General features: G+C 42.0%; 1 protein-coding gene across 1 annotated transcript; it reads left to right on the top strand.

Annotated features, from left to right (window-relative positions):
• The first annotated feature begins 2,556 nt into the window (after positions 1 to 2,556).
• Positions 2,557 to 11,187, top strand: cdk13 (cyclin dependent kinase 13). Its single transcript, XM_062441558.1, has 14 exons — positions 2,557 to 3,744; positions 4,186 to 4,752; positions 4,868 to 5,026; positions 5,128 to 5,267; positions 5,429 to 5,599; positions 5,694 to 5,883; positions 6,005 to 6,061; positions 6,215 to 6,316; positions 6,436 to 6,513; positions 7,934 to 8,050; positions 8,149 to 8,280; positions 8,395 to 8,591; positions 9,199 to 9,705; positions 9,907 to 11,187. The coding sequence occupies exons 1-14, from the start codon at positions 2,597 to 2,599 to the stop codon at positions 10,611 to 10,613; spliced, it is 4,272 nt and encodes a 1,423-aa protein (XP_062297542.1). The 5' UTR covers positions 2,557 to 2,596; the 3' UTR covers positions 10,614 to 11,187.
• The last annotated feature ends 613 nt before the right edge of the window (positions 11,188 to 11,800 follow it).

Raw genomic sequence — 11,800 nt, 5'->3', positions numbered from 1 at the left:
ACGACACCCATCAAACCTCAGAGCAACCAAACCAACTTTATATATTCAGATATATTCAGTGTGAAATTAAAAATGATGGATACCTTATACTTATGTCAGTTTCAACTTAATACTGATAACATTTAGATTTAAAACATTTAAAAACCCTATATTTTTGGCCATGTCTGTATTTAATTCATATTTGTGTGCCTTTATAAGCAAATAGAAAGACAACTAAAAGTTTTTTTAATGAATACATAAAATTGAATAAAGTTAAATAAAGTCATTAAAACAATACCCTCATTTACAGTTTCTACATCTGTATAAGTGTAAGATGTAATGGTGTACATACTGCTCACATTCTTCATGAAAATCTGAGAAGAGAGGTTTCTTTTGTTGGCAAAACTTATGAGATTAAATTTAGTTAAGATAATTATAAGATTGATGATGTGAGATTGTTTCCAATTAGTTCTGTTGTGACTTAAAAACCCAGAGCAACTGTTACAACAAACATTACTACTGTTTGCTGTGTTTGCACCTTTTTATATTACACATTGCACTTTATTGCCCTTAGATTGTTTTATTTATGTTTTAAATTGTTTTTAATTGTCTTAAATGTTCTTATGGCTCAAGGAGTGCTATCCAAATTGCATTATATTGTTGTCTGATTCTCAATATAATGACAATAAAGCTACTACTACTTCTATTATGTACAATATAATGCACCCTAGTACGCCACCATCACCCACTATGACCTCAATGACAAACATAAAGCTGAATCATCACCTTCTTGACAATATTAACAGAAACTGAAACTGTATAAGCTTCTTTAATGTAGAATTTAAAGCAGAATTGTTGTATTGGATTGAATTAAATTGCACAGGTCTACCTAACAAAGAGGACAGTGAGTGTAAGTTTTTACTATCATTGTTCTTACCGTTTTTGTACTTATTATTTATTGTTCTTTATTCTTTTCTTATTGCTGCTTTTATATTATATTTTGCTGTCCACTTGCTGCTGTAACAATGCACATTTCCCCATTGTGGGACTAATAAAGGAATATCTCATCTCACCATAACCCACTATGACCTCAAAAATAAACATAAAACAGAATCATCACCTTCCTGACAATATTAACACAATTTTAACATGTATAAGCTTACTAAATGTAGAATATAAAGCAGAATTGTTGTATTGGATTGAATTGAATTGCACAGGTCTACCTAGGCTAATAAAGAGAACAGTGAAGATCAAACATTCAAAAAGAAGAAGAAGAAGAAGAAGAAGAAGAAGAAGAAGAAGATGATGAAAAACACACTTTAAATGTTGAGTGGGTGGTGGAGGAGGGGATGCCTTTTAAATCTCAGAAAAAAAAGATGTCACAAGTTATTATTATAAAGGGGTTTGTGGTTTATCATGGGTGTTATAAGAGACTGTATTGTGAAGGTTAGGGTTTCCCTCGCTGGTGACGTAACCTCTGATCTGGATTACGCATACGTGTGTCATTGGCTCACAGCGACGCACCAGGCCTGTAGTTTGAAAGCTGTCTGGGGCCCTGGCTGGCTGGCTGGAGCTGCTTCTGCTGCTGCTACACAATTAGCCCACACTGCGAACAAAAGTTACACGATTTTTGGGGACACACATTCAAGCTATTATTGTGAGCTCATTCTTTCCACCCTTGGGAAAGACGCCTACTGCTTTCTGATTTTACCAGTATAAAGGTGGCGGACTGGAGCAACAAACCCCCTGACAGGATTATTTACAGGAGCAGCTTTTATTTTTAAATTGTTGTTGTTGTTGAATGGTGTTTTATGTTTTATTGCGTCTTCACTTGAGTTGCCTTGAACAACAACTCTCCAAGCAAGGAGAGAAGAAAGCTACAACTCGTGTGCTGTGCTATCCACTTCCTTGTTGTTGCACACTTGGAAAGAGAGTGAGAGAGAGATGGGAGGCTAAGAAGTTTGTGAGTTGTGTTTTTGTTTTTTTTAACATTTTTAAAAAAAACTTTCACTTCAACACTATCCGGTTAATGGATGTATATATTTTTGTACAAAGCCGTCAACATTTCAAGAGGAGCTGTATGGATTTTTTAACCCTGTGCTGCTTTGACCATGAATGAAGTGGACTAGTAGTAGTAGTAGTAGTGGAGGGGGCTAGCTTAGCATTAGCCTCAAGATGTCCGTCCTCTGCTAACTTAACTACACAATGGTTGAGTATCGACTAGCTTATCTAATTAATCATCATAGTGTGGCTTATGTCGTGTGATTGAATCTGTTGACATCGAGTGTCATGAATTATCAGCTGAGGTAACTCCAAGCTTTTTAAATAAATTCTTTATATCGGGTTTTTTTTCTCTCAGCCGAGCTAGCTTCGTGATGCTAACTGAGTTAGCTTCGTGATGCTAACCGAGCTAGCTTCGTGATGCTAACGCTAAGCTAGCTGACTGGCTTGTCTTAAATGTGAATATCAGCTAACTAGCCCTGTTACAACCCCGCTAGCCCAAATGTTTTGTTCCACAGTTTAAGTAAAGTACGTAATATATATATATATATAGAATATTATTATCTTAAACCGGGGTGGCTGTAAAGTGTAGAGTTCATTTTTTTGTGTAGTATAAATGCCTAATTCAGAGGTGCTACGCGAGGGTCGGGGACGCAGCCCCTCCACGCAGAGAAATGCTAACAGGCAGGACAGGCGCAGTAGTAAGCCGGGGAGCGGTGCTGCTCAGCGGGACAAGCACCGGGACAAGAGGCGCTCCTCGGCTTCCAGGAGGAAGAAACGCAGGCAGGTCAAGGGGAGAGACTTGTGGCATGTGGGTGCAACAGGGGAGCCGGGCAATGACCGAAAAGGCACTTTTGTAAAAGAGGTTGAACTGCGGACATTGGTAGAGTATGATGACGTGAGCTCCCAGTCAGAGAGGTTTTCTGGGAGCCCCTCTCCTAAACTTGACCCCCATGCTGACCGACTCTCAGTGGAGAGGCTCAGTGATGTTGACTTTGGTGACTGTAATGGACCAGCATCCCCTCGCAGGAGTCACCGAAAAGACAGGGAGGTAGTCAGCCTCGCCAAGGACGAGCAAACTAGAGGACCAGCTGAGAGGAGCAAGCAAGACAAGGAGCCGAGCAAGAAAAAGGACCGCCAGAGCAGAGAGAGAGACTCCTCAAAAGCCAGGAGTGGAGGTAGCCTGAGTGGCTCTAAAAACCACAGAGACACTACGAGGAGCAATGACAGAAATGGTAAAAGGACATCCACAAGTCAGTCCTCACAATCTGCAGATAAAAGGGATACGAAGAGGCACAGAAGTAAAACAAGATCTGACAAAGAGCCGCCATCTGCATACAGAGATGCTCCACAATCTTACAGAGATGACCGTGAAGACCTCAGGGCATACAGGAGAAGTCCTGGATTCAAAGCTGAAAGTCCCTATGGGACATCATACTCATATAACTACCAGTCGCCTGGTGGTTATAACCAGCAGATATCTAAAAGAAGTCCAAATTATGGGAGCAAAAGACTCTCTCCCAGTTCCAACTATTACAGCCGGGATACAGATATGTATGGGGCGTATGCTACCAAGTCACCCAGTTCATACTCCAGCAACAAAAGGAAGAGGTCCCCCGTGAGCCCAGCCAACTATCGCAGGTCCCCGAGTTACGGCCGACACAGTCCATATGAGCAAGGAGAGTTTACTTCGAGTCCTTACGGAAACCGCCGGCGATCACGAAGTCCATACAGAAAGTCCCATAGCCCAAGTCCAGATGTCAGGTGAGGGTCTTTATAAACTAATGTGCATTTTATTTGTTAATTAATTTGATTTGTTATAGTAAGAAACACTGATTTATGATATGATGGCTTATGAATGAAATTAGCCTCTTAATGAAATTTGTAATTGTAATGTTCACAGTTATGCAACCCAAAGAAAGACTTAGTTATAAATGATTTATATTTAATGTGGCTTCAGGTTTTGTTTTGTTTTTTCATTATTTCTGGCTTGTATATTCTTTAGCAAAAGTCTGGTTATGTGCAGTTGGTAGGATGGCTGTAATGACTTGTTTTATGTTTTATTACATGCCATACATAAAAACATATTTCAAAACTGTAATATCCACCAGATCTTTATCTAATGAAAGTAAGTCAAGCATGTGAAGTTTATGATGTAAAGACCAAATCTAAAAATTTCGTTCCTGTTTTTTTTTTGTCTTCCAGGCGATCTGCTAGGTCCCGTAGCAGAAGTCCATATTCATCCACAAGGCATTCACGCTCTCGTAGCCGTCACCGCCATTCACGCTCCCGCAGTCGCCCCTCTAGTCTTTCGCCGAGCACCCTCACCTTTAAAACCAGTCTCGCTGCCGAGCTCAGCAAGCAGAAAAAGGCCAAAGCTGCTGAAGCGGCTGCCAAGGCCAAGATCTCCAGCAACGCCTCTACACCGACCAAGGGTTCCTCAGCCGCACACCAACCGAGTCCTAAGTCCAATCACACATCAAGAAAGGGCCGCCCTCCCTCTCCTCCGCCACCAGAGAAAGGTCCCAGAACTCCCACGTCCGGCCAGCCTCAGTCCCCCTCCGACCGGTCGTCTAAGAGGACCAGCGAGCACCAGACCAGCAGGGACAGAGACGGAAAGGGGAAAGATGACTCTGTACATCGGGATAAGAGGAAAGCACCAGCATCGGGACAGGTTAAAGACAAGGAACGACCCACTGGTCCAGCCATTTCTAATATGTCGTCCCTCCCATTGCCCCAAACAGTTCTTGAACACATGGTTAAAGGAGAAAGGTATGTTTGTGTGTGTGTGTGTGTGTGTTGTTGGGTTATTTGAATATTTACACATGATTGTCATGACTTACTCACTCTATTGTTCTCTGTATCTCCTTCATTTTCCTCTTTTCAGCTTGAAAGATGGCTTGCTCTCAGGAAAGAAAAAGTCAGAACGGAAGGCCCGTCAACTTCTGTCTGATTTGCCTCTCCCGCCTGAACTTCATGGTGGCACGTCCTCCCCGCACAGCCCACCTGATGACAAAAAGTCTCAAACACTGCGCAAAAGACCCAAGTATGTTAAATTGCATTCAGTGTAACATATACAATATTTCCTGTGCCAATTGTTTATTTTGTATTCACGTTTATAATCCATATTTTACTTGTAAATCACAGAATTTGCGGCCCAAGATATGGTGAGATTAAGGAAATTGAGATCGACTGGGGGAAACGCTGTGTGGACAAATTTGAGATTATTGGAATCACAGGGGAAGGCACCTACGGTCAGGTGTACAAAGCAAAAGACAAAGACACTGGTGAGTATTTTAAATAAACAACGATCGCTCCTTAATGTTCCTTCAATGTAAAATAAAGATTAATGATGATGCCCCTCTGTATTTACAGTTGTCATTGCCATGTTATTGCTGAGAATCTGTGCAGCTGATTCAGTTTTTCTCTTTTGTGTCCCCCCCCCCAGCTGAAATGGTTGCTTTGAAGAAGGTTCGATTGGACAATGAAAAGGAGGGCTTCCCAATCACAGCCATCAGAGAGATTAAAATTTTGCGACAACTCAACCACAAGAGCATCATAAACATGAAGGAAATCGTCACAGACAAGGAGGATGCTCTGGACTTCAAGAATGATAAAGGTACATCATTTTTTTTTTGCTCTCACAAAATACTGAAGAATATGAATAAAGCTTCTTTTTTGGATGATTTTAAATCTCTTTTCCTCCATTCCAGGTGCTTTTTATCTGGTATTTGAATACATGGACCACGACCTGATGGGTCTGCTCGAGTCTGGCTTGGTCCACTTCAACGAGAGCCACATCAAGTCTTTCATGCGACAGTTGCTAGAGGGTCTTGATTATTGCCACAAGAAGAACTTCCTGCACAGAGACATCAAGTGCTCCAATATTCTGCTCAACAACAAGTGAGTCCTCTGGGATTTTTAAACTCAATCTCACAGAATGAATGCTCCTGTTGAGCTTTATTACATTGTAAAGCACATTTTCCCAACTAGATTTAATCTTTATTTTCTTTCTCCTAATCAGAGGTCAAATAAAGCTTGCAGACTTTGGTCTTGCTCGGCTGTATAACTCTGAAGAGAGGTGAGCCTCTGATGTTCTACCCTAGACACTCATTAAACCTCACATACAATGCTGTATTTCCTTATTAAAGATAATATTTACATGTATTTGCAAACATAGCTTATGATTTATGATTGCCACAAACTTACTAGTATGTGTTCATCTCATTTCCAGTCGACCATACACCAATAAAGTGATTACACTATGGTACCGTCCCCCGGAGCTGCTCCTGGGAGAGGAGAGGTACACGCCAGCAATTGATGTGTGGAGCTGCGGGTAAGAGCAGAACTGATGCTGAATCAGTGTATTTATGTTACTTGATTGATAAGTAAATGAGTGGCACAATTTGGTTTTGATAATCAAGGATTATGTGTTGGATTTTGTTTCTATTACAGATGCATACTTGGAGAGCTGTTCACAAAGAAACCAATCTTTCAGGCTAATCAGGAGCTTGCCCAGTTGGAGCTCATCAGGTATGTATAGCCAAAATTAGGCAGACATTTTAGTTTTCAGTTTGTATTTAGCTTTGAATCCCAGACTGGTTCTTTAATCAATCAAACTTTATGCATATAGCACCTTTCATACAGGCTAGTGTAGTTCAAAGTGCTTTACAGTTAGCTGATTGACAAGCTGATAATAAGAAAATAAAAAATAATAAAAATTTAAAAGACAAAACTGGAGACCAATGCATGCAAAAGAAAATAAAAATGCTTAAAAATTTAAATAAAATAAGATTATTAAAAGTTAGAGTAATAAATTAGGTTAAAAGGGATTAAAAAGACAAAAGAAAAGTAAAATAGAACATGAAGTTTAATAAAAACTGGACTAAAGCTAGATCAAGAGAGAGAGAGAGATTAAAAGACAAAAGAAATAGACAAATAAAATTGATAAGAAGATAACTATAGAATGATAATAAGATACCCTAAAATAAAGTAGACAAAAAATGAATTAAAAAAATGAAAACTTCAAAAACAAGCACAATAGAATAAAATGAAAAGACTATAAACTATTAAATTATTAATCAAAAGCCTGCCAGCATTGAACCAGAGACATACAATTGAGAAGAAATCTCAGATATTGTAAAGGAGTGAAGAAAAATATACTAATTAGCTCAGTGATGGTCTCATTTGACCCTAATGCCCCACAGTCCAGCCGTAAATATGTTTTAATTAACAGAACTTATTTCACATCACTGCCCTTGTTAGAAGAAAGGTGAAAACAGTCAATAATTCAGTGGAAGCAGAGTCCTCTGCTGCAGGGAAACCCTAAAACTTTGTAGAGGAAGCTGTAAAGTATGCAGGTTTTCATGAAAATGGATGTACTATAATATATTATCTCTTTTTAAGTATTTAATTTAATTATTTCTGTCTTCTCACTATTTTTTACTTAACATTTTATTTTTTATATTATTTAGGATTACTTTAACTGATATCTTATATGTGCAAAACCTGCTTACCTACTAAACATTTGATTCTGATTAACTTTCTTCCCTTTGTTTATTTATTCACTTAGCCAGTTGGAACATTTGTGGATGTGTAGGAGGAGATAAAATTGGCTAAGTGAAGACAAATGTGACTCACTGTGAAGTAATAAGTCAGGCCAGCTATCTGCTTGTTGTCAGAAGTAATTTTGGGAAACGTAGTCACTGATTTAAGTAATTGTTTCAAAAACCATCAGTAGAAACATGAGGTAAGCTGAAAGAAACGACAGAAAGCCTAACCCTAACCCTAAATACAGAACTGCTGCAACACTTTTCCCTTTCTAAAATGTATGAAACATCATCACTTTTTATATTTTACTTAGTTAAATTAGTAAATAATAGACAATCAACATCCAGACAGTGTCCACACATTGCTGTACTTTGCCTTAAACAAATAAATCTCTGTCTTTTAGCCGAATATGTGGAAGCCCGTGCCCCGCTGTCTGGCCAGATGTAATAAAGCTTCCCTTCTTCAACACCATGAAACCAAAGAAACAGTACAGGAGACGACTACGAGAGGAGTTTGCTTTGTAAGTTAATGTACATCATGTGTTTATTATGTATTTTATGGTTTGGGCCTTTTTATAGCTATTTCATTTTACTGAGAATTTTGTTTGTTGTTGTTCAGCATCCCTCCGTCTGCCTTGGACCTGTTTGACCACATGTTGAACCTGGACCCAAGCAAACGCTGCACGGCTGAACAGGCGCTAGGCAGCGAGTTCCTCAAGGATGTGGACCCAGACAAAATGCCCCCACCAGAGTACGTTTTGGTTCATGTTGCATCACCATGTTGATCCTGTTTTTGTTATTTACTTAATCAGGTTTACAGACTCTGTCACACTTCTCACCATGATAATTATTTCCATTTCTTCAGTCTTCCTCTGTGGCAAGACTGTCACGAGTTGTGGAGTAAGAAGCGCCGGCGGCAGAAGCAGATGCCGGAGGAGCTGGCAGCACCTAAGGCGCCTCGTAAAGAGCTGGGCCTTGACGACAGCCGCAGTAACACTCCCCAGGGCTTCCCCGCTCCTGGGGGTGTCAAAGCCCAGAACGCAGCTGCTACTGCACTGCTGGGTAAGTTTGACCACTGTTTATATTTGTACTGTCTGGGGCTGAGTATCATTTAAAAGCACCGATACCCAGCCTCAATACTATCATATTGTGACTTGTCAGTTATTTGTAAAGCACTTTCAACTTGCACTTACCTGTATTAAAGGTGTTACACAATTCAATTTGGATTATAGTAATGCAGTGCACTCAAGTATAAACTGAAAATTTGTTGTATATTATTGGAAAATATGCAAGTTTAGTCGGATTAAAATATTTAATGACTTTTAGAGATCATAAAAGCCTGGAGTGATTGATCTTGGATCCGGAATGTAATTTATTTATACACTCACTCAGTTTATATCTCTTTCCTACAGTAATGATCATACACATGTATATAGAGAGCACACTGAACAAAGCTCCTCTCTTGTGTACTGCTGTGTCTGTAGGGTGCTTTATATCTCAACACTGTTAGTCCTTGTTGTAGGGATGAGTCTCTTAGTCAGACATACCTGAAATCTGACGTGTTTTAACTTGCCATTAAAAAGTTGTTTTTTTCTTAAATGTTTGGACTCAATGAGCATACAGCCTGACACACTGAGTTATAACATATCTTTGCTCTGTCTTCTTGCAGATCCAAAGGGTCCAAACTCCCAGTTGACCCAGGAGCAGCTGGCGGTCCTCCTAAACTTCCTCGGCCAACCCAAGAGTGCAGTGAACACGGCCCAGTTTGTGCAGACCATGAGCACGAAGGTCAACCAGGAGACATTACAGCAGCTCTCTAAAGCGCTAGCCCCCACCGACCCAGCAGAGCCACCTCCTCCTCAGCCTACGCCCACCAAGCCTCCCCAGCCCTCTGCTCCAGCAGGAGTGCCCCGCACGCCCCCGATGCCCAAGCCTCCTTCCCCACCGATGTCTGCGCCGTCGAGTCTCCCGGAAGGAGAGGCTGCAGCTGCCACCCAGACAGCCATGACAATGCTGTTGGCTCAACTTCTGCAGGCTCAACAGGCTCAGAGGCAGGAAGCGAGTGATGGTGGTGGAGAAGGGGCGGAGAGCGCCAACGCTGCCTCAGGAGCACCTGGGGGTCCTCCTCTTCCTCCAGAGGTCAAACCGCCTCCAGAGCCCAGCCCTGTCTCTCCAGGTATAAAAGCTATTTAGTGAGACATTTCAACACAGTGTGAAAGTTTAAAAAGTTTTAAATAATTAATATTGCTGAAAAGAGTTTTAATCGACCTCTAAAAACTGATAATGCCGAAAACTCTTCTTAGGAAAAGGTCACAGTTAAAATTCATTACCATCCAGATAAAAGGAAATGTGTGAAACATATTATTTTGTCTTTCAGTGTCAGAGGTAGGTGGAGTATCCATCCTACCCCCAGACCAGAGACCACCTGAGCCTCCAGAGCCACCTCCACACGCCGACCTGGACTACCGGCAGCCACCGCCTGAGCCCAAGACAGGCCACGCTCCCCCCATCGCAACTGCAGGTGGAGGTGATGGAGGGAGACCGCCGGAGCCGGACTATCCACCTCTCCCCACTGCAGAAGGGCCCGGATACGGGGGAGACTACAGCCATCCGCCTCCTCCATCCTTCACTCCCGCAGGGTTCGGGGAGAGCTACATGGGTCATATGTTGGGTGGAGGCCTTCCACCCCACACTCTGAGGGACGTGTTTAGCGGGCCAGGTCAGGCCGCCGGCTCCTCCTCCTCCTCTACTGTGGGGGTTCTGGCCCCGGCCCACCCTGAGCCCTTCCCTCCGAGCGCAGGAGCCACCGGAGCCAGCAGCATGGTGTTCACCGGGGACAAGGACCACCGCTTCGAGTACAATCACAGCCCCTTACATGTGGAGGGGCAGCCCAACCCCAGCGCGATCCACCTGTACAACCACAGCATGGTTAGAAAGGATGGTGTACCTCCTCCTCCACCCATCCAGGCACCAGGCCAACCTTGGGGCTCCCCTTCTCAGGTCGGGGCTCCGCCACTACCCCTCGGTTTTGTCCCACACGTGAACTCGACAGCAACAATCAGAGGACGAGGCCTGCCTTTCTGATAGACTGGAAATATGAAACGGCAGTCGTAACAATGTACAAAGGCTCGAGGACTCAGCTGTGAGCCTGGAGCCTCTCAGGCCAGACCAGAGAGGATCTGGAGATGCACACTCGATTTGTAATAACTTAATTCTGTGTAAGGCATTGTATTCCTCCTCGATCTGGAATGCGGAGTACGTTGCAGAAGGACAGCTGAATAACACCGGAGGAGCTTTTCTTGCTCATACCATTTTCATATTTTTTTGTAATCTATTCTGCTGTCTTTTAAATTAAACTTTTACCTTTTTTGAGTGTACATTTATCAGGCCGGGTAAAATTTTAAACCTCTACCTTTTAGCCTTTCTGTAATTTGCTCCAGGGCAGAGTAGTATTAATGTTTTGCACTACTGACTGAAGTAGGCGGAAACTATTTTAGCTATGAAAGGAAACGGATGATGTGCTTTATCTGCACAATTAGGATTATGACCAGTAATGTAGTTTCCTCTTTTTTTTTTTTTTTTTTATGGCCATGATTATGTTGAAACAAGGTGGCTCAGTTAACTGGGTTGATGGCAGGGAGCTATTTGAGGAAAAGAATAAGGACTGTTAGGCTGCGTTCACATTGCAAGCCAATATCCGATTTTTATCCAATCTAGATTGGAACCAGATGTCTGAAAAATCATAAATCACATGAAATCCGATTTTTGCAAACCAGATCGAAACCACCTTTGGGAGGTAGTTTCAAATCGCATTTGGACAGATGTGTCTGAGTCTGAACAGTTCCAAACACTCAAATCGGATTTGACTGTCCTTGACGTCTCTCTACGTCTCTACGCTACGTCACTCTATGCGACACCAGACCCGTGCTTATTCGAGTTGTTGTTGCTAGCTGATATCAATGGAGGACGTCGAAAACATCAGTCCTTGGACAGAGGACGAAACCAAATTCTTAATCTTTGGGGAGATGGCTCCATTCAAGCGAAGCTCGAGGGTTTGTTGATGCTGTCGCAATTATATGACATCACACAATACACGCTAGATGACGCCTCCGCTCCGACGAAGTTGCCACAGCAACCAGTCAGATTGGTCATTAATGAGGCCCAGTCTGAACAGAGCCAAATCCGATTTGGACACTTGCTAATAACAGTGTGGACAGGATTTGAGAAGGAATCAGATTTGCCTGTAGTCTGAACGCAGCCTTAGTTCCTGA

Source organism: Scomber scombrus, chromosome 20 (genome assembly GCF_963691925.1).
Source record: "Scomber scombrus chromosome 20, fScoSco1.1, whole genome shotgun sequence".
NCBI classification, from domain to species: Eukaryota; Metazoa; Chordata; class Actinopteri; order Scombriformes; family Scombridae; genus Scomber; species Scomber scombrus.
Note: the sequence above shows the minus strand (reverse complement) of the source record. Positions and strands in the feature narration are given on the sequence as shown.

Excerpts from the sequence above, each read along its gene's own strand:
- cdk13 (XM_062441558.1), top strand. The coding sequence starts at position 2,597 with ATGCCTAATTCAGAGGTGCTACGCGAGGGTCGGGGACGCAGCCCCTCC. Across the intron at positions 5,027-5,127 it reads ACACTGCGCAAAAGACCCAA|AATTTGCGGCCCAAGATATG; the intron begins GTATGTTAAATT and ends TGTAAATCACAG. Across the intron at positions 6,062-6,214 it reads CTGTATAACTCTGAAGAGAG|TCGACCATACACCAATAAAG; the intron begins GTGAGCCTCTGA and ends TCTCATTTCCAG.